Source organism: Centruroides sculpturatus, unplaced genomic scaffold, assembly GCF_000671375.1.
Source record: "Centruroides sculpturatus isolate CEXI.00-Female unplaced genomic scaffold, Cexi_2.0 scaffold42, whole genome shotgun sequence".
In the NCBI taxonomy this organism is placed as follows: domain Eukaryota; kingdom Metazoa; phylum Arthropoda; class Arachnida; order Scorpiones; family Buthidae; genus Centruroides; species Centruroides sculpturatus.
Window position 1 is genome coordinate 1,046,844 of NW_019384399.1, and position 23,707 is coordinate 1,070,550.

The 23,707-nt window shown below is 31.2% G+C and overlaps 4 protein-coding genes across 4 annotated transcripts; 1 reads left to right on the forward strand and 3 right to left on the reverse strand.

Annotated features, from left to right (window-relative positions):
• Nucleotides 1-4,113: 4,113 nt before the first annotated feature.
• LOC111618569 (putative uncharacterized protein FLJ37770) lies at nt 4,114-4,416 on the reverse strand. Its single transcript, XM_023360126.1, has one exon. It carries the CDS (start codon nt 4,414-4,416, stop codon nt 4,114-4,116), a length of 303 nt encoding a protein of 100 aa, XP_023215894.1.
• Nucleotides 4,417-4,996: 580 nt separating this feature from the next.
• LOC111618559 lies at nt 4,997-6,077 on the forward strand. The gene is made up of 6 exons (XM_023360118.1): nt 4,997-5,091; nt 5,197-5,316; nt 5,397-5,426; nt 5,501-5,560; nt 5,627-5,699; nt 5,782-6,077. Exons 2-6 carry the CDS (start codon nt 5,200-5,202, stop codon nt 5,910-5,912), a joined length of 411 nt encoding a protein of 136 aa, XP_023215886.1. The 5' UTR covers nt 4,997-5,091; nt 5,197-5,199; the 3' UTR covers nt 5,913-6,077.
• A 1,570-nt stretch (nt 6,078-7,647) lies between these two features.
• On the reverse strand, nt 7,648-9,422 carry LOC111618573. The gene is made up of 4 exons (XM_023360130.1): nt 9,295-9,422; nt 9,139-9,207; nt 8,971-9,060; nt 7,648-7,779 (listed from the first exon to the last, which is right to left on the reverse strand). The coding sequence occupies exons 1-4, from the start codon at nt 9,391-9,393 to the stop codon at nt 7,666-7,668; spliced, it is 372 nt and encodes a 123-aa protein (XP_023215898.1). The 5' UTR covers nt 9,394-9,422; the 3' UTR covers nt 7,648-7,665.
• Nucleotides 9,423-15,584: 6,162 nt separating this feature from the next.
• On the reverse strand, nt 15,585-19,378 carry LOC111618596 (glutamic acid-rich protein-like). The gene has a single exon (XM_023360150.1). The coding sequence runs from the start codon at nt 19,294-19,296 to the stop codon at nt 16,018-16,020; it is 3,279 nt and encodes a 1,092-aa protein (XP_023215918.1). The 5' UTR covers nt 19,297-19,378; the 3' UTR covers nt 15,585-16,017.
• Between the last annotated feature and the right edge of the window lie 4,329 nt (nt 19,379-23,707).

Genomic DNA, 23,707 nt, shown 5'->3' on the forward strand with positions numbered 1-23,707 from the left:
GGGAAAAGATGGTATTATTTAGACTTTTCGGAAGAATTTATAAACGAAGTAAGATAATTTCCGCAAAGTTTAACCAAGTAGATTACAAAAATATTTTTAAAAATTAGAAAAACTTAAAACGATTTCTAACACCCGTTCCGATTGGCCACCGTACATATCGGCCACCGACATATAATCGTACTCAATGTGAATGCTTCTATTACTAGTCGGTCCGATTATAGGATCGGTCGGGTTGAACCAATCGGTCCAGTCGGTCATAGTGTGAAACACCTCTTATGCGGGGTGGCCCAAAAGTCGGTCGAACGTCGTCAAAGACCAAAACATTGCCGCCGTTTTCAAATACTCTATTACAAAATAAGATCTTTTTGCTTATATACGCAAATTACAAGTCTGGCTTCTTGACGGCTCGTTCAAGCGATCTGTCACATTTGGGTCACCCCACGCGAGATTTAACTCGGCGTCTAATCGATCACGTGGTCAGCAGAGAACGTGATCTCTATTGGCCGTTGAATGAAAATATATATCCAATGGAATCGCGTTTTTGTCCCCAACATAGGAAATCGGACGACACTCCCGCCGATAATTTATTTATTTATTGGATTCGTATCGAAATAAATCTGTGGATAATTTTATTTCAATTCTAAAGTCGACCGAAACGGATATTTTACGTATTTGTCTCGAGAATTAAATCTTACGTCACGGATTACGTACATAATAACGAAATAAATTCGAAAATGTAAAAAGGAACGAAATTCTGTTCGCTGCTCTCTCGTAATATTTATTTAATCGAATATTCGATTAATTATAATATATAATATTAATTACGATTCGCTTTAAACGAAATCGTATCGTAATTAGAACATAAAACGGCTAATTGCGAGTTAAGCCTAATTCGAACGGAGTTCGTTTCAGTGGTTTGAATCTTTGCAGATAATTCCGAAACGGACGGCTGCCATATTGAATAAAGTAAAAGATGCTTACCTGAAGAAGAACAAAAACGGTCTCGAGCAAAAAAGCAAACAGGCTCCGAAAAGGCATCAGAACACAAGAGCAAAGTCAGGCACGTCCGCACCCAAGAAAGCAGAAGAAATAACTGCGACGTTTGCCATCGTCATGTGTTGTAACAATAGTTTCATTCTATTGTTAACAAGAAATAATTTTTTTAATTTTAAAATAAAATTTTTAAATTATTAAAAATTGAAAAAAAAAAAAGCTCCGCGAGCGGGAAGAAGGTGCTCTTTCGTTCTATTAGAATGAAAAAGAAACTCTGCACTCGCAGAAAGCCAGAATTTTCGAAAATTATCGGCGATTTAACGATTTTCGAGTGTTTGTATTTGTCGGCGAATTCAATAATTAATTGAAAATGTTTTAAAATAATATTTGCACGGTGTGCGGTTTTTCTATAAAATTTGAATAATAAAAGATAATGTACTAATCGTCGTATGGTATTATTATTATTATAGTATTATAGTAAAGAATAGACGGCGTTACTCAGAGGTATTTCCGTAAAGTGGGTGAAAAGAAGTGAGAAGAAAGTAGACGTAAGAGAAAGTATTGGTGGCAGGGGCCAAAGGGGATGGAAAAGTGGGAAGGAAGGAAGATAGAAGAGGAAGGGTCCCTGACGCGCATATGAATTTATTAATAGACGTAAACAGAAATAGTACAGAGCAAAATATAAGCATAACCTTTAAACAGAATGCCCAGCTCGGGCTACAAAATAAACTTATGTACATAATATTATTTACAATGGCAGTGCTTTGCGAATTTAACAGATAAGAATGGCCGAGTACAGTAGTAGCAGTGAATACAGTGGCAAAGAGTGAAAGAGCTGTATACATTGATCAATTACATAGAAGATTACATTGCAGAGATAACTTAATGATGAAGCCGGGAGAACACTGGAGAGTTTGCATAGTAGAGAATTAATCGTCGTATGGTGTAACTGGAGTTATTTAAAGAGCAGGCGCGGCCGGCCGCTCGTCACGTGATGTTCGACGTATTTCGGTTTCGCAGTAAATCACGGCGGAAGTTTGTTAATTGGATTATTTTAATTCGGAATTGTGCGATGATCAATCCGAATGCTGTCATTTTCCAGTGGAAATTCGTTTTCGTTGATGGTTGGGGTTAAATAATACGCTTGTCATTGGTGGGCCAAAAGTAGTGAGAAACAGAAAATTTCATCAAAACGAATTTGTCCGCCCAAACTGATTTCACTATTGTAAAGTTTCTTTACTCCGACTATAAAAAAATTATCAATTTATATGTTTTGGAGACGACATGCATTCAGATATTTTGACATAAAACCAGATATTTGTAAATCGTAACGTTGTAAATCAGACACGATCAACCTTTCTATATGTAAGGATACGTACTGTACGACATTGCTTAGATCGGGAATCAAACCGAAACACTAGAACCATAAGATTTTTTAGAAATAAATTAACATTTGCAAAAAGCGTGAATACTATAGAAAAGTACTCTTCATAGTTATTGCTTGTAACCTTATGACTTTTATTCACTGGTTTGGTTAGTTTGATTTGATGGAATGACACAATGCGACATAACGGCAATGTTTTCTGGGAGAACAAATACACGTAGAGAGAAATATATATAGCCCTGTGATCAAAAAGTATCGGGAATGATTTAATAAAAAGCAAGATTAGAATTTATTCATCAAAATTTGTTTGTCCCTTTCATAGTAATCCCATTCCTCTGCAATGCACTTATACCAACGTTCTTTCTAATCGTCGAAACCTGCTTTAGTCGTTTTCGTAAAATCATTTTAGGACTCGCAGCGAATTTTGTTTTATAGCATCAATCGACTGAAAATGGTAACCGCCAAACGAAAATTTTAGTCGAGGAAACAGGAAAAAGTCACATGGTGCAGAAGGATATATGAGGAGCATGCAGTACCGTATTTGTTGAATTTTTGGTCAAAAATTCACGAACAAAAGCATTGTGAGCGGTTATCATACATTATCTTGGTGCAAAATTTTTAGTTTTCTCACTAAAAATCAGATTTTCTATGAATTACATCACACAAATGACGTAAAACGCTCAAATAATATTCTTTGTTGGCAGTTTAGCCAATCTGAATTAGTGATTCATAACACTACGACAATCAACACGACCTTGATTTTTGACTGTTTGTTTAGTTATGGCAAAGCAACACTTGGGCGATCTGCTTAAGCCCTGGTCACACTATGCGATTTCCAGCCGCGCAGGCGACTGCAACCGCGACGGCTGTTCCCATTAACTAGTAATCCCCCTTCGAAAACCGGCGCGACTGCAATCGCAACTAGAAACAAAAAGTTTGTTCTACTCGCGACGATTGCAAACGCGCATCCAATCAACAAACGCCTTTATGCCACGTCATACAGTGACAACATTGAAAATAGTTCATCATCATGGCGGATAGTCAGAGGATTAATACTTTTACAGAATCGAGATTGATCGAGCTTATTCAGGCTCACGAATACCTGTGGGATTTTAATTCTTCGTTTTATCGAAGATTTTATCTTTTCATGTATTTTCGCCAGCTCTATTAAAATAATCGCCTTTTTTCTTTTATTCATTCCAGAAAAGGAACTGCTTGCTATTTTAATAAGAAAAATGGCTAAAATTCCGTAAATACTCTGAAGTAGAACGTAAAATATCGGCAAACTCACGAAAGTAGTCAAAAACAAGTTACTGTAATTTTATTGGTTTATAATAGGGCCACGTGTTTCCGAGTTGCAACGTCAACAAATAATGTGTGACCATGAGAAGACGCGCGCGACTCGCGCTTGTTGCAGTTGCAGTCGCCTGCCCGGCTAGAAATCGCATAGTGTGACTAGGGCTTTAGGGGGATGCGTTCCGGGAGGTCTTTTCAAGGGAAACTGGCCCCTATTTATGCGTTACAGACGTGGAGAAAACCCGGAAAACTCCACGTGGCCAGCCCGTCCGAGAGAGGCGCTAACCCATGACCGAACTCCCAGTGTTCAGGGTACGAAGACCGCTCGAACACTGGTAGGTCACTATTTTTGACTGACTTTGATGTAATCTTTTCGTCTCGCTTCACCTTTCGAGAGCCATTCACTCTATTGTCAAGCAGTTTCGGTGTCAAAAGTTTCATCACCCGTAATGATGCGTTTTTAAGAACGATTCGTCCTGAGAAAGCATTTTCTGGGCCATTCGAACACTTTGTTGTTTTTGGATGACTCGAGAAGCGATGAGCTGCAAGCCCAAATGGTCTTTTAAAATTGCTTGGCAAGATCCAAATGATACTGGAACATGTTCAATAATGTCCTTTATTGTCATACGACGATCATTGAGCACCAAATCTCTGATTTGAGCAACGTGCTGTTCATCAGTTGAAGTGAATGGTCTACCAGAGCATGGCTCATCTTTGACATGTTCACTGCTTTCCATGAACATCTTGTACCACTCGAAAACTCTTACTCTAATGTATCAATATCTGATCCAACTGTGTTACGCGTCACTACAAACTTATAAAAAAAAGGAGAACGTCGCTACATGCAAATCGTGTAATACTTACTTCTAACATTTATTTGGTAGTTAAACACATGCTATTTACCTACCAAATAAACGTTAAAACTAAGTATTATACGATTTGTATGTCCTTGTTATACAAAATCAATTCTTGTATCAGATAATACTTCGTACAATCGACTTTCTCAAGTTTACCAGAATATTACATGATTGTTATTGAAATAACCACACAAAAATAAAACTTTACATTAATTAATATTATTTTATGATAGACTATAACAACAGAAATAGGCTTATCCAATTCTCAAAATGTTCTAAAATGTAAACTAAAAATGTATAGCTATAAAACTCCCAGAATTTTTCCAACTTTGGAAGAAATAAACAAACTATTCACAATTGACAAAGCTATCACTATTAGTGAACCACAATTTATTTTTAAATTTTAATCATAAATTATTAGTTAAAATGATTGTTTTATTTTAAATTAAAATATTGACAATTGTATGCATAACAATGTGTGTCTATTCTTGTTACTATTCAAATAATTAAAGATTCAATCGAAACAAATAATTTTCAAATTTTTTGAATTCATCGCACCAGGTATGCATATTTAATAATTTATATTAAATATTTTTTATATATAATTTAAAATAAAATATAATTATAAATGCAAAATGAGGGAATAACCATATTTTAATGTTACAGGAAATGTTCCATCTATTGTACAAGATATTTAACTCATTTGGAATTTTTCCAAGTTATAAAACAGTAGTGCCGTTTCTATTGGGCTTATTCTTAGCTTATATCTACTGCTGTATATTTAAGGTATACTAATTTAGAAAATAAATATAGAATAAATTGTATAATTCTCACAAAATTAATTTCAATTGTTTCTTTATATTCAGATCTTGCGTAATGCATCAGGAACTGGAAGAGTATTTTTATTTCTATAAAATTTATTATTATTGGAATGTTTAATGTTACAAAATATTATTCATATTTTTTACAGTGCTATAACTCTTTAAATACCGGTACTAAAGCTAATTCAATTACAAAGATTCTTGAAATGGTATTAATTAAATTTAATTCAGAAAACAAAATTATCTTTTGTTAAAAATTATCTTCACACAATTAGGTTACAAAGGAGGAAGATGAAATAAACAAATTCGAAAATGGATTCGAACAATTCATTGATAAATTATTGTCACGTAATAATTTTAATATATCATTTCATAAATAAATTAATGAAAACATTAATTTTAAGTGGTATATATAATAATAAATTTTCAGAAATTGAAAATGATAAAAGTGTAGTAGATAAACAAAATAGAACATCGTGTCAACCCCGGATAACGTTCAAGAAGAAATTTATTACTTTTATATCTCCATTAGTTCAGCATTTTCTATCCAGTCAAGAATAGAAAATTAATTCGGTTTAACTGAAATTCTTAAGATAATGTAAAACGAATAATATTGAATTAGTCTTTATTATGTAAAATTCAAAAGTTGATCTGTCGAGTGGTGGCATAGAAGAATTTGTCGCTATTACTTTTTATTAAAATAAACAGTTTTACACATGAACTTCACTTGAGATAACAACATGGCTGACGTACACTATGTCGGTTAAAAAAAAAGACGTTTACTCTTTTTTCATTTTCTTATAGTCTGGAAACATATAACAGCCTGAAGGCCTGTTACAATAAAGAGAACACAGAGAATGGAAGAACAGGATGGAATTACTCCCTGCGAGAATCGAAACTGGAACAATTATAATGGAAGCTAGAATTGTCCCAGTTTCGATTCTCGCAGGGAGTAATTCCATTCTGTTCTTCGTGTTCTCTGCGTGAAAAAGGAAATATGAATAACAGGATATAATTTTATTTTGAAAGTCGGCTGTTCCTTAGGAAGGAAGGCTTTTGGTGTAGGCCGAAAACGTTTGAACTGCTTTTTTTACTCTGTTGAATTGGATGTTAAGTTACTCAAACGTATACATGAGATAAACGTACATAATAAAAAAATCTATGCATGTTTTAACGCTTGACGTTTCATCGAACATCTTTCAATATACAGTATAATGTTTTATAATTTCTGATAATGTTGAAAATCACAGTTAAGCTTATAATTTTTGACAATCAATAAAACAAAATATTAATTTTGTGAACTCACATTTCACGATTCTTCGGAAGTCGAAAGGACTTTCCTGGGCCATGTCGATCCTGCCGTTTACAATGAAAAATAGCACAAATTATCTCTACCACGATTTGGATTTCACGATTTCAGTGAAATCGAATTCGTCGATTGGATTTCAGTGAAATCGAAATCGTGAAATCCATTCGATTTGGATTTCAGTGAAATCCAAATCAAAAAGAAGCACACGAAACGTCAGTCAGATTCCTTGTATACAACAAGTGAAAACACATGTCTCAGTGATTGTGTTAACCCAGCCGGATGGTAATCAGTAATGGTGTCGCTTTTCAGTGCCAAGTGGAAAGAGTCACGTGTATTGCTTTATAAATTATTTAAAAGAAAAGCATTTGAACTTCGTTCTCCGTTTTACTTAATTTCGTAATAATACTGGTCCGCGAGGGATTGGAGTAAAAAAATCTAGTTCGTGAACGTAAAATTTGAGCAGCACTATATTGGATAACATTTAAGTAAGCATTTTTTCATCTAAAGTATCAAAAACTGTTGACAATTTATTATGTATATCTCTAACGATATTAACATTTGTTTATTTTAGTGAAATTTAAATACGTACCGCACAAATAAGAAGATTGTTTTTATATTTGAATATATATATGCCGTTTAAAGAAACATTCTCAAAAATTTATCTTTATTAAAACCTTTTTTTGCTAAATCGACTGCGATATTATAATTATCGACAATGAACATTTATTATTTTTTAAAATTTTATTGAATATAGAAATTATTAAGTTTCTCATAACAGCTATCTACTACAATACAAAATACTGTGCTTTTTTTTCATAAATCATATATGCTGGAGACATATTTTAATTGGGAATGTCATCAAAACATTTTTTGACTGAAATAAATTCCAATATTTTTTCCCAAAATTATTTGAATTTTCTTTGAAATTTCTCAGAATAATTTTTGTATTTTTTGTCTTTTATTGCATTAAATAAATTTCATTCTGGAATAGTTTTTTCTTACAATTCAGAGAAAAATAAAAGTATCATTCTTAGAAGGTTTTGTACATTTGGTTTGTTTATCTTGCAGACTTCTTAACTCTAACAAAGATGAAGAAATGGAATATAAAAAGCTGGACATCTAAAATAAAAGGCATTTTAGATATTAGAAATAGTTTTAAAAAGTCACGAAAAAAAAAAAAAAATGCCACAACATAACCTAATAACAAATAAAAAATAAAATAAAATGAAACAAAACAAGAGTTCCGTTCGTGCCTAACCAACGAGGCTGGTCGTGTGACCTTTTTCGGGTTTTCTTCATGTGTCTAAAACCTAAAAGTGCCAATTTCCCCAAAAAGCTTTCCAGGGAGACATCACTCTTGGTAGATCGCTCGCGTGTTGAGTTGCCTTAGAATATTGTGAGAATATAGATATAGGCCTATATAGAATATTAGAATATACCAAGAATATTGTGAAAGCTGAAAAAATGCTTTTTTTTTTTTTTTACTTTTTAGTGCATTTATGTTAATAAAAAGCGTTTCTTTACATTATATATATACAGGTATAATATATTATTTTATACTTTTCAGCTTTATACATAGAACTATCGAATTAATACTAAATTACAGAAATTTTTCTTGGCTTAGTATTTAATTAGGGAGTGGGTGAAAATTGGGTTACAAGATTTAATGTTGAGAGTACGACTAAACAGAGACAAGTTTGACCTTTTTGCTTTTGCACGACTTAAAGGGTATTCACGATTTGTTAAGCTACGTGTAGCGCCATTTGTTATCAGATTTCATTTATAAATTTTATTTTATTTTTTTGCTAACTTTTTACAAATTGCTAAAATTGTTTGCAAACTCAAGAAAATTTATTGTTATCGGAAATACAACGTATGCAAAGTTTCAATTAGATCGGAAATTGGGAAGTGGGTGAAAATTGAATTACAAGATTTTCTCTGAACAAACAGACAAAGTTAATAAAAAAGCGTATAAAAATAAAAGCAAACTAACTTAGAAATGAAAGAGAATCCCAAAAACTATTTATATTCGCGACTAAACCAGTCGCAAAGATTCACTTTCAATAATTCCCTGTCCGGTCGCAATAATTTCCCAAATAACTGATTTTTTACATTCAATATTTTATTTTTTTTATATAAGTGAGTAATTCGCACGAGCGCAACTAGTATTTAGAAATAGAATTATATTGCATATTAAACTATATCTATCAATATTAAGCAATATTATTCTATACAATGATTGAAAAACAGAATATTTCTGAAATCATCCCAATATAACTCTGTTTTACATTTAAAATTTATAATACTTACTTTAATAGGAAATTTTTTAGTTACGTCAAAATATCCTCCAATAGTCATTCTAAGAGACGCTTTTGCAAATCTTTTCATGAAATTTAACAACTGTTAATTACAAGAACACATATTTATTTGATCATTTATAATTTTAAGCTATTTAATTAACCAATTTATTTTCGTTACTTTTAATTTGTATTTGAGCTTCAACCGAACTGACGAGAATATCCTAATTTCTTGAAACGAATCTTCCATCTAAGAAGTAAGTAAGACATATGACATTAAATTTATCATCATTTGAGCTCTAAAAACAAAGATTTTTCTAATTAGGATAAAACTTACCGCTGATGCTAACGAAGATAATGATAAGGCTATTATCAAACAAACCATAAATCCCATCGTTGTTATCAATGCCATGAATATTCTCATATGACGATCCATATCTAAAAAAACGGTCACGTAGGCGCAAAGGCAAGTGACCCATGCATTCACCGAATATCTTAGTGGAATAACAATATCCCCCGTATTATTTACTTCATTGATGAATTGCCACAATTCGCAATGCTTATTAATTAAATTTTCAAGAAAACGCTTGGAATAAACTGGATTTAAAGCCATTGTTTTCAGCATTTCGGATAATTTTATATATCTTTTATAGACTAAATAAGAGGACAAAACAAATGAATTAAATATGTATGTCGTTTGACCCGTAATTATCAGTGACCAAAATCCATACTGGACAGAACAAAAGATAGCTTCGTTTTTATATTTACTATAGTATTGTAGTTTAGGAAAAACGAAGATAATATTTATCGCATGAAAACTGACTGAGGAAATAATAACAAAAAATGTTAAACCGAATAACTTTTGGAAAATATTATATAATATTAATTCTTCTTCGGAATAACCAGAATTTTTCAAACAAACATATAACTTAGCTCGCTTTACGCAGCGAAAATGCAAAACAAAGAAAAATGCGACAGAAGATATCAATATTTTAATAACATACAGTTCCGTTTTAGATATCATATACCAACCGGAACAGGGAATATAACTGTTAAACGCTGGTATTAATTGTAATAAAGAAAGAATAAATTGTATCCAAAGAATAAACTCGACTAAATATTGATACGAAGTTTTAAAAAATTTCCATCTTTCTCTGAGTTTCAGAGTATAATCGCATTGGCATGATAAGAAGCAATCTAAGCCATAGACAATTTCTCCAGAGAAAACATGCCGAAGAAAATAAGTTAAGCAACTATTAGAAGTACTTTGTGTCATTTCTTAAATAGCAAAAATCTATTTTGTGAATTATATATTACCTCTAAAGATCGATATATGATACTTTTGAATAAACCTTTCCATTTAATTCTTATTTTCCATTCTGAAAAAAAAAATTAAAATTATATAAATATAATGTTATCAACTTATAAATCTCGTTTGAAATACATTTTAACATTATTTACAAAGGTTAACATCATATTGTCAAGTGTTAGATTATTCAATACTACCGGTAGCCTTTTTAAAAAATCTTTTTACCCTGTGGGCACTAAGAGGGCCTTTTTTAGCATGCTCACTATGAGTTCGGTCAGGCCCACAATGAGCCTAGTTGTGAAGATGGAATCCGATATATCCGGACGGACCATCCGAAAAATTCCTGGAGTTTTTCGATCAGTGGACACCAGAGCGTGCCGCTCTGGTGTCCTTAACCGCTCGATCGTCACAATACAATAGTTAATTTTAGAATTTATTTATGAATGATGGGTATATCCCCTTCTCTTTTAGCAAAATAATAATAAGAAATAATGTACAAATACAAAGAAGAGTAAAAAATGAATCGATCTTTTGATACAGAAACTCTTCCACGACCCCATCTTTAAAGTAAGCCTTTTCTGCAAATATAGGCCTATATTTCTTCTAGCATCCACACCAGTTATCAAAGCAGTTGCAGAACTCATTGTGACATCATTAAGACCTTTCTCACTGCAGCATCCGCATTTGCCTTTCATCGATCGTTCTCTGTTAACTAATGTAATACTCTTAATTAATTTATACGGTATAAATTAATTAAAAATCATAATTGCGTAAAGTAAAAAATGTAGGTCAACAAGATCTAAATTTAATTAATCTAAATAAATTTAATGATATGCAATAATGTTAAAGGAGGGCAATAAATTTCATTTAATACAAATTTACCGTATTTTACGGCATTAAGACGTATGGACATAAAAGATGCACTATTGTTTCAACGCAGAATATTTAGGGTAAAAGATTTAGTGTATTTAAACTATCCTGCATCAATATTTTTCTGTATTCTGGTTTTAAAAAAGTAAACTAAAAATGCACACTATATGAGACGTGAGACAATTTTTTTAATTATATAGAGTAATTTTATACCCTTCATGGGTCAGGACCACAATGAAGTGGTCGGGCTTGATATATCCGAGGCAGATCGCCCACGAAAGATTAATGAGGTTTTACTAATTCATTTAAGTTACGTAGCGATAGCAATAAAAATTTTGTTCGTTTTGTAACATAGTATATAACGCAATATCTAGAATTCTCTCTTCTGGTTTATGTTTCTATATTAGTTTTATAATTTAAAGTTAAACATTCTAACGTTAGCATGTAGGCTATATTGCTAATTATAATAAAAAACACTCATTTGATAGAAGTTAAAGTAGCATAATAATCAACTATAATTATCTGTTTCCTTTGTAATTATCAAGAGAGTCGTCGTTGTCGTCCTCGGAATTATAATTTATTGCCTTCTAGCTTAACAAACGGACATTCCTAAGCGACCTTTAACTATTATTTTAATAATTTCATCGCATTTTCCAAAAATTCAAATATCTTTCGAATTTTATGAGATTAAAGTCCATCTTCAAAATGATATATTTCTATCTTTTATAATTGAAAATTTTATTTAAGTGTTGTGCGTAAGAGAACAAAAGTTACAAAATAATATCTGTAATAAAATAGTCTAGTTAAATTTTTATCAAGGCCGATGATCTAGAATTAGTGTTACAACAAAAACTATACACAATTATGACTAAGTTACATAAATTATATTAATTGATAGACAAAAATTAATTTCCAGAATCAACGACCAAATATTTATTGTGACATCATCACAATGCCAGGCTACAATTTTTAATTTATTTAATTTAAAATGTATGCTGCTAACCTCAAATTAGTAATGTCTTGTCCCTGTATATTATACCTTTCCTATTACAATAGAGTCGTGCCGATCATCTATCTAATTCCTTTCATGGAAAAATGTTGAAATTGAAATAACATAACTTCTGGTTTGCAACGAAAGATTGTATATACTGTAGTTAATCGAGGCCTCGTGCCCCCAAGATTTCTATGTCTGGTCTCGACTCTCATCTAACTTACTTCATTCTCGAGATTAAGAAAGGACAGACAAACAGACAACAGTGGGAATTTTTAGGTCTACAATTTTTTAAATTGTAGCCCAATAATAAAAATGATTAAACATTGCATGAATAAACCAAATAAATTGTGTCTTTAAAATTTATAATGTTATGATAAGGTTACATATAAAAATTATATTATTAAATTCTTATTAATTTATAAGCCTATAGTAATAATTAAATGAACTTTCAATATAGAGCTAATATTTATATAAATAAATCATCAAATTATAATAGATTTGATAAGAATGTAAATGAATGAATATATGAATTAAACATTAAAGAAACATGAATTAAATATTCAATATGAATATTTCTTATCGAGCCTTTAAGTATTTAAAATATATTCGGAAAAAATACATTTTTACTTTTTGCGTAAATCAATATTAAATTTATAAATAACGGTTACCTGATATTATACACAAAATTAAAACTCGAATAAAAGAATATTAATTTCTGTCTTGTTGGAAACGTTTCATGTTAAAGAAACAAGATTTACTTAATCCGGGCAAACATATCAAAATATTTTAATGGTGGCTGCTATGACAACCATAGGATGTGCATTAAAGTTACAACATGCAAACTAAGTTTTGATTGATTGATTATAATTAATGAGAAAAATCTTATATAATATTCGATTTTAATTTATTTTTAAGACGAATATTCTATTATTTTTTAAAATAATTATATTCGGGACATATATAATTTATTAACACTCATTAGAATCTTGAAAATCACAATTTACAGCATTATCGACTCTTAATTTACATTTCTGTAGGCTACTGTTTATCATAACTTCACAGATTATACGAAATGTTCATTTTATGATCACTTATAATCGTAAATCGAATAGTCTTAGTGAAGTTTTGTGCTTATCTAACCTTAAATTGCATAAAGAAAATGTAGTTTTATCTATTACCTTTTCTCAATCGGGATATTTAATTAATAATTTGATTTTAAAAATATTTAATGAGTTATTGTAGGAAAAATTACAGAAAAGTTTCCATAATTTCCTAAAGAAACTTTGCAACACGATTTATAAATATTTTAATAAAGTTTTGACTAAAAACATAACATATTGTACTTTCATAATTATCCACACTATTTTTCACACTTAATGTGACAAAAATACATTTTTTTTAGACTTTTTCTTATTACATTTTCACGTAACAAAAATTGTAAAATATATTATCGAATTATTTTTTAACAAAATAAAATATACATGTAAACCTTGCAGATACAATATTCCAAAGTAATCTGTAGCATATATCTGTAGGCTACAGATTACTTAAAATACACAATTTAACCCAAAGTTACAATAGATTTTGCTATCATGCTTGGAGTTATTATAAACGCATATTTTTTATTTTACATCGAAGATGTTAGAAATTAAATTTTTGACCCGGTGAAATATATTTCCTTCTTATAAGTTAGTTATACATTACACTTTTTAGGAACATGTGATCACTCGTGTTTTTAGTACTAATAGATTTGAGTTTGTATAGGCCGGCGATATATATGGACTCACATAACAAGGACACTCTTTTTCCACCCTAAAAGTTGTTTCCAGTCTCCATATTTTTAAAAATTAACTTAAAACAATAGCCTACAGCAGGCATGGCCAACATACGGCCCGCGGGCCAGATCCGGCCCGTCTGATGAATTTATGTGGCCCGCGATCAATCTTTCAATATTAGGTATTGAAGTCCGAATAAGTAAAAAAAAAAATAAATAAAACAGGTCAATAACTCACTGTGCGTTTAGAGTTAACCTTCCATTACAAATCTCGTAGGTACTGTACAGTGTAGAGTGTTGATAAAGCATGATAATGTGAATAATGTAAATCTCTATCTACAATTCAATCTCTACGGGGTGACACCACAATGAGATCTCGCACCACCTCAAAATCTTCCTAGGGCAGCCTTTGGTTCGGCCCGTGAAAAAAGTTTTGTTTCCAAATCGGCCCGGGGACAAAAACTGTTGGCTACCCCTGGTCTACAGTTTATTTATTCATTTTAAATACAAAATGCGATTTTTTTTTTTTAAATTCTAATTGCGGCGGAGCGTTAGTAAAGCATCTTCCATGTGACTTACTGAACTGTATTTATTCTCAAAATTTGATTGATAGATTTTGATTAAACTTTGTATTTTCCATTAGCCTAATTGCGACGAGGAATCCCAAAATGCAATGAAAAACGGGCAATTATGAGATACAGACGAGTCAAAGTGACAATGTCTATGCTCCCTGACGCCACTGGAATTCGGGGAAAAACAGCATTGCGCGCACCAAATGGAAAATGGGCGCCAAAAACGAACGAAACAAAAGAACAAAGCACTCGACACCAAGCGAATGTAAAGGCTCGTTTACATTAAAGTTATTTGAATTNAAAGTGTGTTATCATATACAAAAACGTAAAATCCACTTTTAACTCCATATATCCAACTCATTTTTTACATTGGTTTTCATATAGTTTCTCGAACATTCATGAATATCGTAATTTTGAACGAAATATCTTCACGAATATGTATTTTATTTATTATTCTTTGCATTAACTTGCAAATATCAGTTTATTGAAATCATGTACTGTACGTAATACAAAAAAACATATACGACTTTCACTTGTTATATATATGACAGTCAGCTAAAAATTATTTCAGTAATATTAAATAAATTTAATTAAGCAATGAATTTAAAAAAGGTATTATTATTACGAATATCGTGAAACTATTACAAGACAATTTTGATAATCTTTATCATTAAATTAGAATAAGCAGTCCACATTTTTTTCGTTATGATTAGAAAGTATTATGAACGATCGATTACGACAGTTTTTAATTACAAATTAGAAATGTGTAATTACGATCGCTAGTAATAAACCTAGAGCTTTCTGAATTCCTAGAGATTTTTTAAAGTTCAATAGAATAAGACGATCTGATTTTATATTTAAATATTCATATTTGTTTTTATCATAACAAAACTATTAGATAATTCATCCATTTCATACTATGAAGATTAAATAGATTCCAAATATTTTGAAGCAGTTAGCAATTTAAATATATATATATATATATATATACAGACAATGATNATTTAAAAATTCAAATGAACCATTGAAAGTGGTTTTAGTCAGTTTATAAAAAAAAAAAAAAAATTTATTTCAACAGATCAAATAATAAAATGACGATTTTTTTGTTTTTTGTCAAAACATTTATTTACACAATTTTCTACAATACAATATTAATAAGAATGCATTTGGCATTCCCATATGCCAACCTGCTGCCTTTACAAATGAAATGAATTTTATATATACTACACATATATAAAATTCAACCGAACAAAATACTGCATTTATTCACTCGCAAGACGATTTCATTTATCAAAGTCACTTACAATTTTCATGAGAAATTAATGGCCACGTAAACTATGTTTTGTACATATAATTTTGTATATTACTAAAAGAATATTAATGTTAGAGAATCTTTTAGACTCGCATATCGGCAGAAATTCAACTCATACACAACTTGTGTAACACAACCAATATGTGTGTCGATTCTTTTTCCGTGTAACGTGTCAAAAATCACGCATTATAATGTAAGTATTTTTAAGACGGCATTTTTAAGAAAAAGATCATCTCTCTCTGTATTTATGACTTTTCCTTTTCTTATGTTTCCGCTTATGTTTTTTGTGCTTTTTGTGTTTAGATTTCCTATGTCTTAATTTTAAGTCTGAATCGGGTGTTTCGCTTTTGTGTCTTTTCGCGGAAGATTTATCGACATCGGAAAAGTTGCTACACGGCGAACTTCCCGAAGAACTCTGTGGACTAACAGACCTTTCTCTTTTCTTCACCTCTACTTTATCTCTATGATGTTCGTGTCTGAAAGCAGCTTGTCTCGCTTTCTCTCTTTCTATTTCATTATCACTTGTTCTCGTAACGAGAATTTGATCTACATGTTTCCTTGATTTCTCTTCGTTATGCCTGGATCTCCTAATTTTTGCCTCCGTGTCACTACTTTGTTCGGATTCACTAGTTTCGTCGTAATTAGGCTCAAATTTCGATTCGTCGTGTAGCGATTCCTTTCGGTTTCTAACATGTGGTTCTTGGAAACCTCTACTATCGATATTTGAATGCTTTGGTGCTTTCATTCGTTCACTAAATACAGCCTTTTCTTTCTGTTTTATTTCAGCAGTGGAGCTATGGCTACTTATCCTTCTTTTCGGAACTCTTTTCTTTCTATCGTCGCTTCTATCTTGTGTGGAAGAGTGGAGTTGTTTATTATCGATGCTTTGACCAGAATCTAAACTTCTAGAGCGCGATCTTTCTTCTTTTTCTACATTAACGTTAGATGGTTCTTCTCGATATTTTTCTCTCTCTCTGTGATATGAAACAGGGTTATCTTTATAATCTCTCGACGATGACCTTTCTACTTCTTCTTTTCTTCTTATTTTTTCATCTAAATTAATTACTCGTTTAGAATGAGATGACCGTTTCTCACTGTCGTGATCGACGTGCGATTCTCTTGATTTCGATTCCCTTTCCGAACTATCACTTATCTCACGTTTATGATCATTATGTTCGTATGTTCGTTTTGTGAAAAATGAATTACTGTCGGCAGGTTTTGATCTTCTGGGGGATTTTTTACTAGAAACGTTTCTTGATCTAGAATCACTTTCTTCTTCGTGACTACTTTGTTTTTCTTGATCATTTTCTAAATTAAATCTCCTATCCTTTTCTATTTTACATATAATAATTTTATCTTTTCTTCTAGGAAGACTTTTGCTGCTAAATTCTTTCGAACTATCGTTTGAGAATACTTTTTCGGCTGTCATTCCTTCGTTAATAAAATGTTTTAATGATGCTTCATTTTTACTCTTTTCTAAAAATTTGGATCTGTCTAATTTTAATTTCTTAATCTGAGAATTATCTGATAATTTGTCTTTGGAACTACTGCTTTTCACTTTAGTCGTTTGCACTGATCGTTTGTTCTTTTCTGCAGATATAGTGATCTGAAGCGAAGCTTCTTCAGACTTATCTTTTGATTTTGTTTCTTTGTCTATTGATTGTTCTTTACTTTTTTCTTTATCTTTCATACTGGATACGACTAGGACAGTATCTTTAGGCGCTTCTGCGACTCTTGATGATTTTTCTGTTTTTCGATCCATTCCTCTGTAAGTATGCTTCTCTCTGGAAACTGGAGGACCTACAATTGCAGTCTTAAGGGCTTTTTGTAAAATTGCCTTTTCTGCTCTTTGAATAATATCAGAAGACAGCGAAGATCTCATCTCTTTTTGCAAAGAATTGGAATCATCATTTGAAGATTTTTCTTCTTCTTCGAACTCTTCCCTTTCCCATTTAGATATCTCGGGTAATTCAAAACTTATTTCTGGAGCACTTGCTTCACTAACAGTTGGAATCACATCGCGATGTTCCGGTTCTCTAGGAGATAATTCTATTTGTTCGGGTGACAACACTTTTTCATCAGTATTTTCTACAGTTGTCTCGTTTTCGTTTTTATAAACATTTTCATCAGCATTATCCATTAAGATAATTTTCGGTTCTTCAATAGGTTCAAAAGTAGGCTTAATTTCAGGTTTTTCTTCTATAATTTGTTCTAATGGAGGAAGAACATCTTTCATTAATGCTATTGGTTTAACTTCTTCGATATTAACTTTTTGTTTTAAGACATCGGATTCTTTTGGAACAGAAACATTTTCTTCTAAAACGATTTCATTCTGAATGTTAACTTTATTACTTAAATCTTCGTTTATAGGAATTTTTTCTGATTTTTCCACTGACTGGGATTTCTGATGAGTTTTTTCATTTTCTTTTTTTGCTTTTTTCTTTTTAGTTTTGGTGGGTTTTTCCGGTTCATTCGGATTATGAGTTACTTTTTTCTTTTTCTTTTCTTCACTGTCTTTTTTCTTTTTGTGTTTATGCTTTTTTTCCTTAACTTCATGAACCGGAACTGCTTTTTGTTCTTCCATTGTTTCAGTTACAGTTTTTATTTGCGTATCAATCAGCTCAGGCTTATTTGAATCATCCACTAGTTCTCTCTTCTTATGCTCCACTTCGTGTTTAACCTCTTTTTTATTTTCGCGGTTTTTATGATGATGTTTCTTATGTTTAACTTTTTCATCCTTCTTTTTATTTTTAGCAAAATTATCTGCATTCTCTTTTGATTCACTTTCTTTTATCTTCTTTTCTGTATTTGATTTTGATGCATTCTCTCTTCTGTAAGTATTTTCGCTAATTCTTGGTCTTTCGGATTTTTCTAATTCGCGACTTCTTGCCCTGTGCTGAATCTCATCGAATCTCGGATACTCATGCATATATTTATTATCATACCGCTGGTCATGTTGTTCGTATCTAGGACTATTATATGGATTGTGATATTCCTCATAAACTCTATATTGATCGCGATAATATCTTGACCTATCAGCATAGTGTTCTATAGGAATATTGTGATGTGGAATGGAACCTGTATATGAGGCAGGGTATGTTGGATTGTAAAAATTTGTAGCATAATCCTTCTTTTGATGATAGGGCGACCTTGGAATATATCTAACAAAATTTTTCGGAGAATTTGATCTAGAACGTTGGTGTGGGGAAGTTCTTCCTCTAGACCTAGATCTAGATCTACTTATGCTTCTTGATCTTGAATGAGATGATCTAGAAAATGATCTAGATCTAGAACGTAATCTTGAGCGAGATCTAGATCGACTACTAAATGAACGAGAACGTGACCTTGAACAAGAATGAGATATAGATCGTGATCCAGAATGTGGCCATGATTTTGAACTATTATAAGAATGAGACGACGACGAACGCGATCTTGAATGATATCTAGAGTGTGGTCTATGCTGTTGTTCCCGTCTGTATTCTAATAACTCACGAGCAAAATCATCCATAGGATCTCCTATTCTGTTTCTGAAAAAATGAATTATTATTATTATTATTATGTTGCATTCCTAAACACAGAAATTTCCATTTATATTACTTATTTTAAATATAATTACCAATAATATTAATTTTTAATGTTTAACAATATTTTACTTCAAAGCTACAAATCAAGGCAAATATTCAGTCATTTGCCAAAAATATTTAATAATTAAATATCATCATATTTAACATATATTTTCATAAGAAATAAAAATCAAATATTTTGGTAAAACGTATGTTTAATTTTGTTTAATTAAATAATGGCACTACTAATTGATCCTGATTAGCAAAAATCTTTTTATTTTAGTGAGAATTAAGAGTTCTATATCATCAAATATGCCATAGTCAGCAATAAGTAGAAATTATGGCATTTTTTCTTATATCAATACATTTATTTATAAAATGAATTGAAAAGTTTCAAATTAATCTTTTCAATTTTAATTAAAAAACTTAATCTAATTTATTTTCTAATTATTGAAGTCTTTCATAAAGTGAAGCACATTCATACTCAAAATTTTTAACATAAATAACAATGGTTTTTCTTTATTGACAATACAAAATTTGTAATTCAATTTTACATTTCTCTCTAGTAATTCATGTCCACCAATGGCCAAGTGAATAAAACCACTGAACACTGGCAGTTGGTAATCATTCGGGTGTGAACTTGAGTTAACACCTGAGTGATCATATCAAGTTTTCTGGGTTTTCTTCAAATGTGTAGCATCTAAATAGGACCTAATTTNAATAAATCATCAAATTATAATAGATTTGATAAGAATGTAAATGAATGAATATATGAATTAAACATTAAAGAAACATGAATTAAATATTCAATATGAATATTTCTTATCGAGCCTTTAAGTATTTAAAATATATTCGGAAAAAATACATTTTTACTTTTTGCGTAAATCAATATTAAATTTATAAATAACGGTTACCTGATATTATACACAAAATTAAAACTCGAATAAAAGAATATTAATTTCTGTCTTGTTGGAAACGTTTCATGTTAAAGAAACAAGATTTACTTAATCCGGGCAAACATATCAAAATATTTTAATGGTGGCTGCTATGACAACCATAGGATGTGCATTAAAGTTACAACATGCAAACTAAGTTTTGATTGATTGATTATAATTAATGAGAAAAATCTTATATAATATTCGATTTTAATTTATTTTTAAGACGAATATTCTATTATTTTTTTAAAATAATTACATTCGGGACATATATAATTTATTAACACTCATTAGAATCTTGAAAATCACAATTTACAGCATTATCGACTCTTAATTTACATTTCTGTAGGCTACTGTTTATCATAACTTCACAGATTATACGAAATGTTCATTTTATGATCACTTATAATCGTAAATCGAATAGTCTTAGTGAAGTTTTGTGCTTATCTAACCTTAAATTGCATAAAGAAAATGTAGTTTTATCTATTACCTTTTCTCAATCGGGATATTTAATTAATAATTTGATTTTAAAAATATTTAATGAGTTATTGTAGGAAAAATTACAGAAAAGTTTCCATAATTTCCTAAAGAAACTTTGCAACACGATTTATAAATATTTTAATAAAGTTTTGACTAAAAACATAACATATTGTACTTTCATAATTATCCACACTATTTTTCACACTTAATGTGACAAAAATACATTTTTTTTAGACTTTTTCTTATTACATTTTCACGTAACAAAAATTGTAAAATATATTATCGAATTATTTTTTAACAAAATAAAATATACATGTAAACCTTGCAGATACAATATTCCAAAGTAATCTGTAGCATATATCTGTAGGCTACAGATTACTTAAAATACACAATTTAACCCAAAGTTACAATAGATTTTGCTATCATGCTTGGAGTTATTATAAACGCATATTTTTTATTTTACATCGAAGATGTTAGAAATTAAATTTTTGACCCGGTGAAATATATTTCCTTCTTATAAGTTAGTTATACATTACACTTTTTAGGAACACGTGATCACTCGTGTTTTTAGTACTAATAGATTTGAGTTTGTATAGGCCGGCGATATATATGGACTCACATAACAAGGACACTCTTTTTCCACCCTAAAAGTTGTTTCCAGTCTCCATATTTTTAAAAATTAACTTAAAACAATAGCCTACAGCAGGCATGGCCAACATACGGCCCGCGGGCCAGATCCGGCCCGTCTGATGAATTTATGTGGCCCGCGATCAATCTTTCAATATTAGGTATTGAAGTCCGAATAAGTAAAAAAAAAAATAAATAAAACAGGTCAATAACTCACTGTGCGTTTAGAGTTAACCTTCCATTACAAATCTCGTAGGTACTGTACAGTGTAGAGTGTTGATAAAGCATGATAATGTGAATAATGTAAATCTCTATCTACAATTCAATCTCTACGGGGTGACACCACAATGAGATCTCGCACCACCTCAAAATCTTCCTAGGGCAGCCTTTGGTTCGGCCCGTGAAAAAAGTTTTGTTTCCAAATCGGCCCGGGGACAAAAACTGTTGGCTACCCCTGGTCTACAGTTTATTTATTCATTTTAAATACAAAATGCGATTTTTTTTTTTTAAATTCTAATTGCGGCGGAGCGTTAGTAAAGCATCTTCCATGTGACTTACTGAACTGTATTTATTCTCAAAATTTGATTGATAGATTTTGATTAAACTTTGTATTTTCCATTAGCCTAATTGCGACGAGGAATCCCAAAATGCAATGAAAAACGGGCAATTATGAGATACAGACGAGTCAAAGTGACAATGTCTATGCTCCCTGACGCCACTGGAATTCGGGGAAAAACAGCATTGCGCGCACCAAATGGAAAATGGGCGCCAAAAACGAACGAAACAAAAGAACAAAGCACTCGACACCAAGCGAATGTAAAGGCTCGTTTACATTAAAGTTATTTGAATTTAGTTCCTTTGGTGCCATTTTAAATATCTACTTGTTTATACAAATAATATGAACACCGACTTGAATTTAGGTAACTTGATATTTGAACGAGACGTAAGGATCGCCTTCTCGTGTGGCGAGCAAACGTTGATCACACACGCCCTTACACATTCAAACCTGTCAGTGCTCGGGTTCGATGGAACAAAAAATAATTTATATGTAGTATTACTAAATTTAAAAAAATTTAATTACAAAAACGCAACACTCCGCCTCAGTTTTATCCCGATACTATGAAGTCACGCGGTGTCATGGGAGTCCATACATTGGGTCACTTGGGGTGTGTGTCCCTTTGTTGTCGGGTTGCCCTTTTCTTAATCCCCAAGGAAGCTCTAAGGTTTCATTTTATTTTTAAAGTAGTTATTCATTTTTATCACAGAAAACTGTTTACTGATGACAAAATTAAAATATTTGTTCTGGATTGTCGCAATCGTTCGGTCGAGTACCGAGGTACCACTGTATTTGATTAACGAGGTAACATCGAGGAATTAACTGCGTTAATCAAGGAATACCTGTATATACAGTATATATATTGTACGTACGGTACAATGCCCTTTTTTATAATTTGTGGTGTCCCTAGTTTTTTACTTTCCCGGTTCTGATATATAGCTGAGGAAAAGTATGGCGATCGAGCAAAAAGTAACCCAAGATTTTTANGTTAATCAAGGAATACCTGTATATACAGTATATATATTGTACGTACGGTACAATGCCCTTTTTTATAATTTGTGGTGTCCCTAGTTTTTTACTTTCCCGGTTCTGATATATAGCTGAGGAAAAGTATGGCGATCGAGCAAAAAGTAACCCAAGATTTTTACTTTTGGATTCAGGGGACCTTGAAACGTCGAGAAATACAGAAAATTCGGGGAGGAGGTTTCTGTACATATAGTTGTTTATGTATTAGTGAGTTGATGCTATTAAATTTTGGTGGTCGTGTGCCTATCTCGAGTAAGGTCGGACTTAATGACGATTGTACTCGTTATTAGCATTTACAACTCAATGCAGGATTTCCCTTTAGACTTTTCTTCGAAAACTGAAAACAATAAAATTCGCGCAATTAGTAATTTGGTCTGTATGTTATTAATTGCGCCTTTTTATTCATTATTATTATTATTTAATAATTTAAAAAAGGTATTATTATTACGAATATCGTGAAACTATTACAAGACAATTTTGATAATCTTTATCATTAAATTAGAATAAGCAGTCCACATTTTTTTCGTTATGATTAGAAAGTATTATGAACGATCGATTACGACAGTTTTTAATTACAAATTAGAAATGTGTAATTACGATCGCTAGTAATAAACCTAGAGCTTTCTGAATTCCTAGAGATTTTTTAAAGTTCAATAGAATAAGACGATCTGATTTTATATTTAAATATTCATATTTGTTTTTATCATAACAAAACTATTAGGGTATAATATA

Coding starts and splice junctions, on each gene's coding strand:
- LOC111618569 (XM_023360126.1), bottom strand. CDS start 4,416: ATGTTCATGGAAAGCAGTGAACATGTCAAAGATGAGCCATGCTCTGGT.
- LOC111618596 (XM_023360150.1), bottom strand. CDS start 19,296: ATGGATGATTTTGCTCGTGAGTTATTAGAATACAGACGGGAACAACAG.
- LOC111618559 (XM_023360118.1), top strand. CDS start 5,200: ATGTTCCATCTATTGTACAAGATATTTAACTCATTTGGAATTTTTCCA. Junction 5,427..5,500: donor ATGCATCAGGAACTGGAAGA/GTATTTTTATTT, acceptor TATTTTTTACAG/TGCTATAACTCTTTAAATAC. Junction 5,561..5,626: donor TTACAAAGATTCTTGAAATG/GTATTAATTAAA, acceptor TCACACAATTAG/GTTACAAAGGAGGAAGATGA.
- LOC111618573 (XM_023360130.1), bottom strand. CDS start 9,393: ATGGATCGTCATATGAGAATATTCATGGCATTGATAACAACGATGGGA. Junction 9,208..9,294: donor TATCTTCGTTAGCATCAGCG/GTAAGTTTTATC, acceptor CTTACTTCTTAG/ATGGAAGATTCGTTTCAAGA. Junction 7,780..8,970: donor CTAAAAAATTTCCTATTAAA/GTAAGTATTATA, acceptor CTTTTATTTTAG/ATGTCCAGCTTTTTATATTC.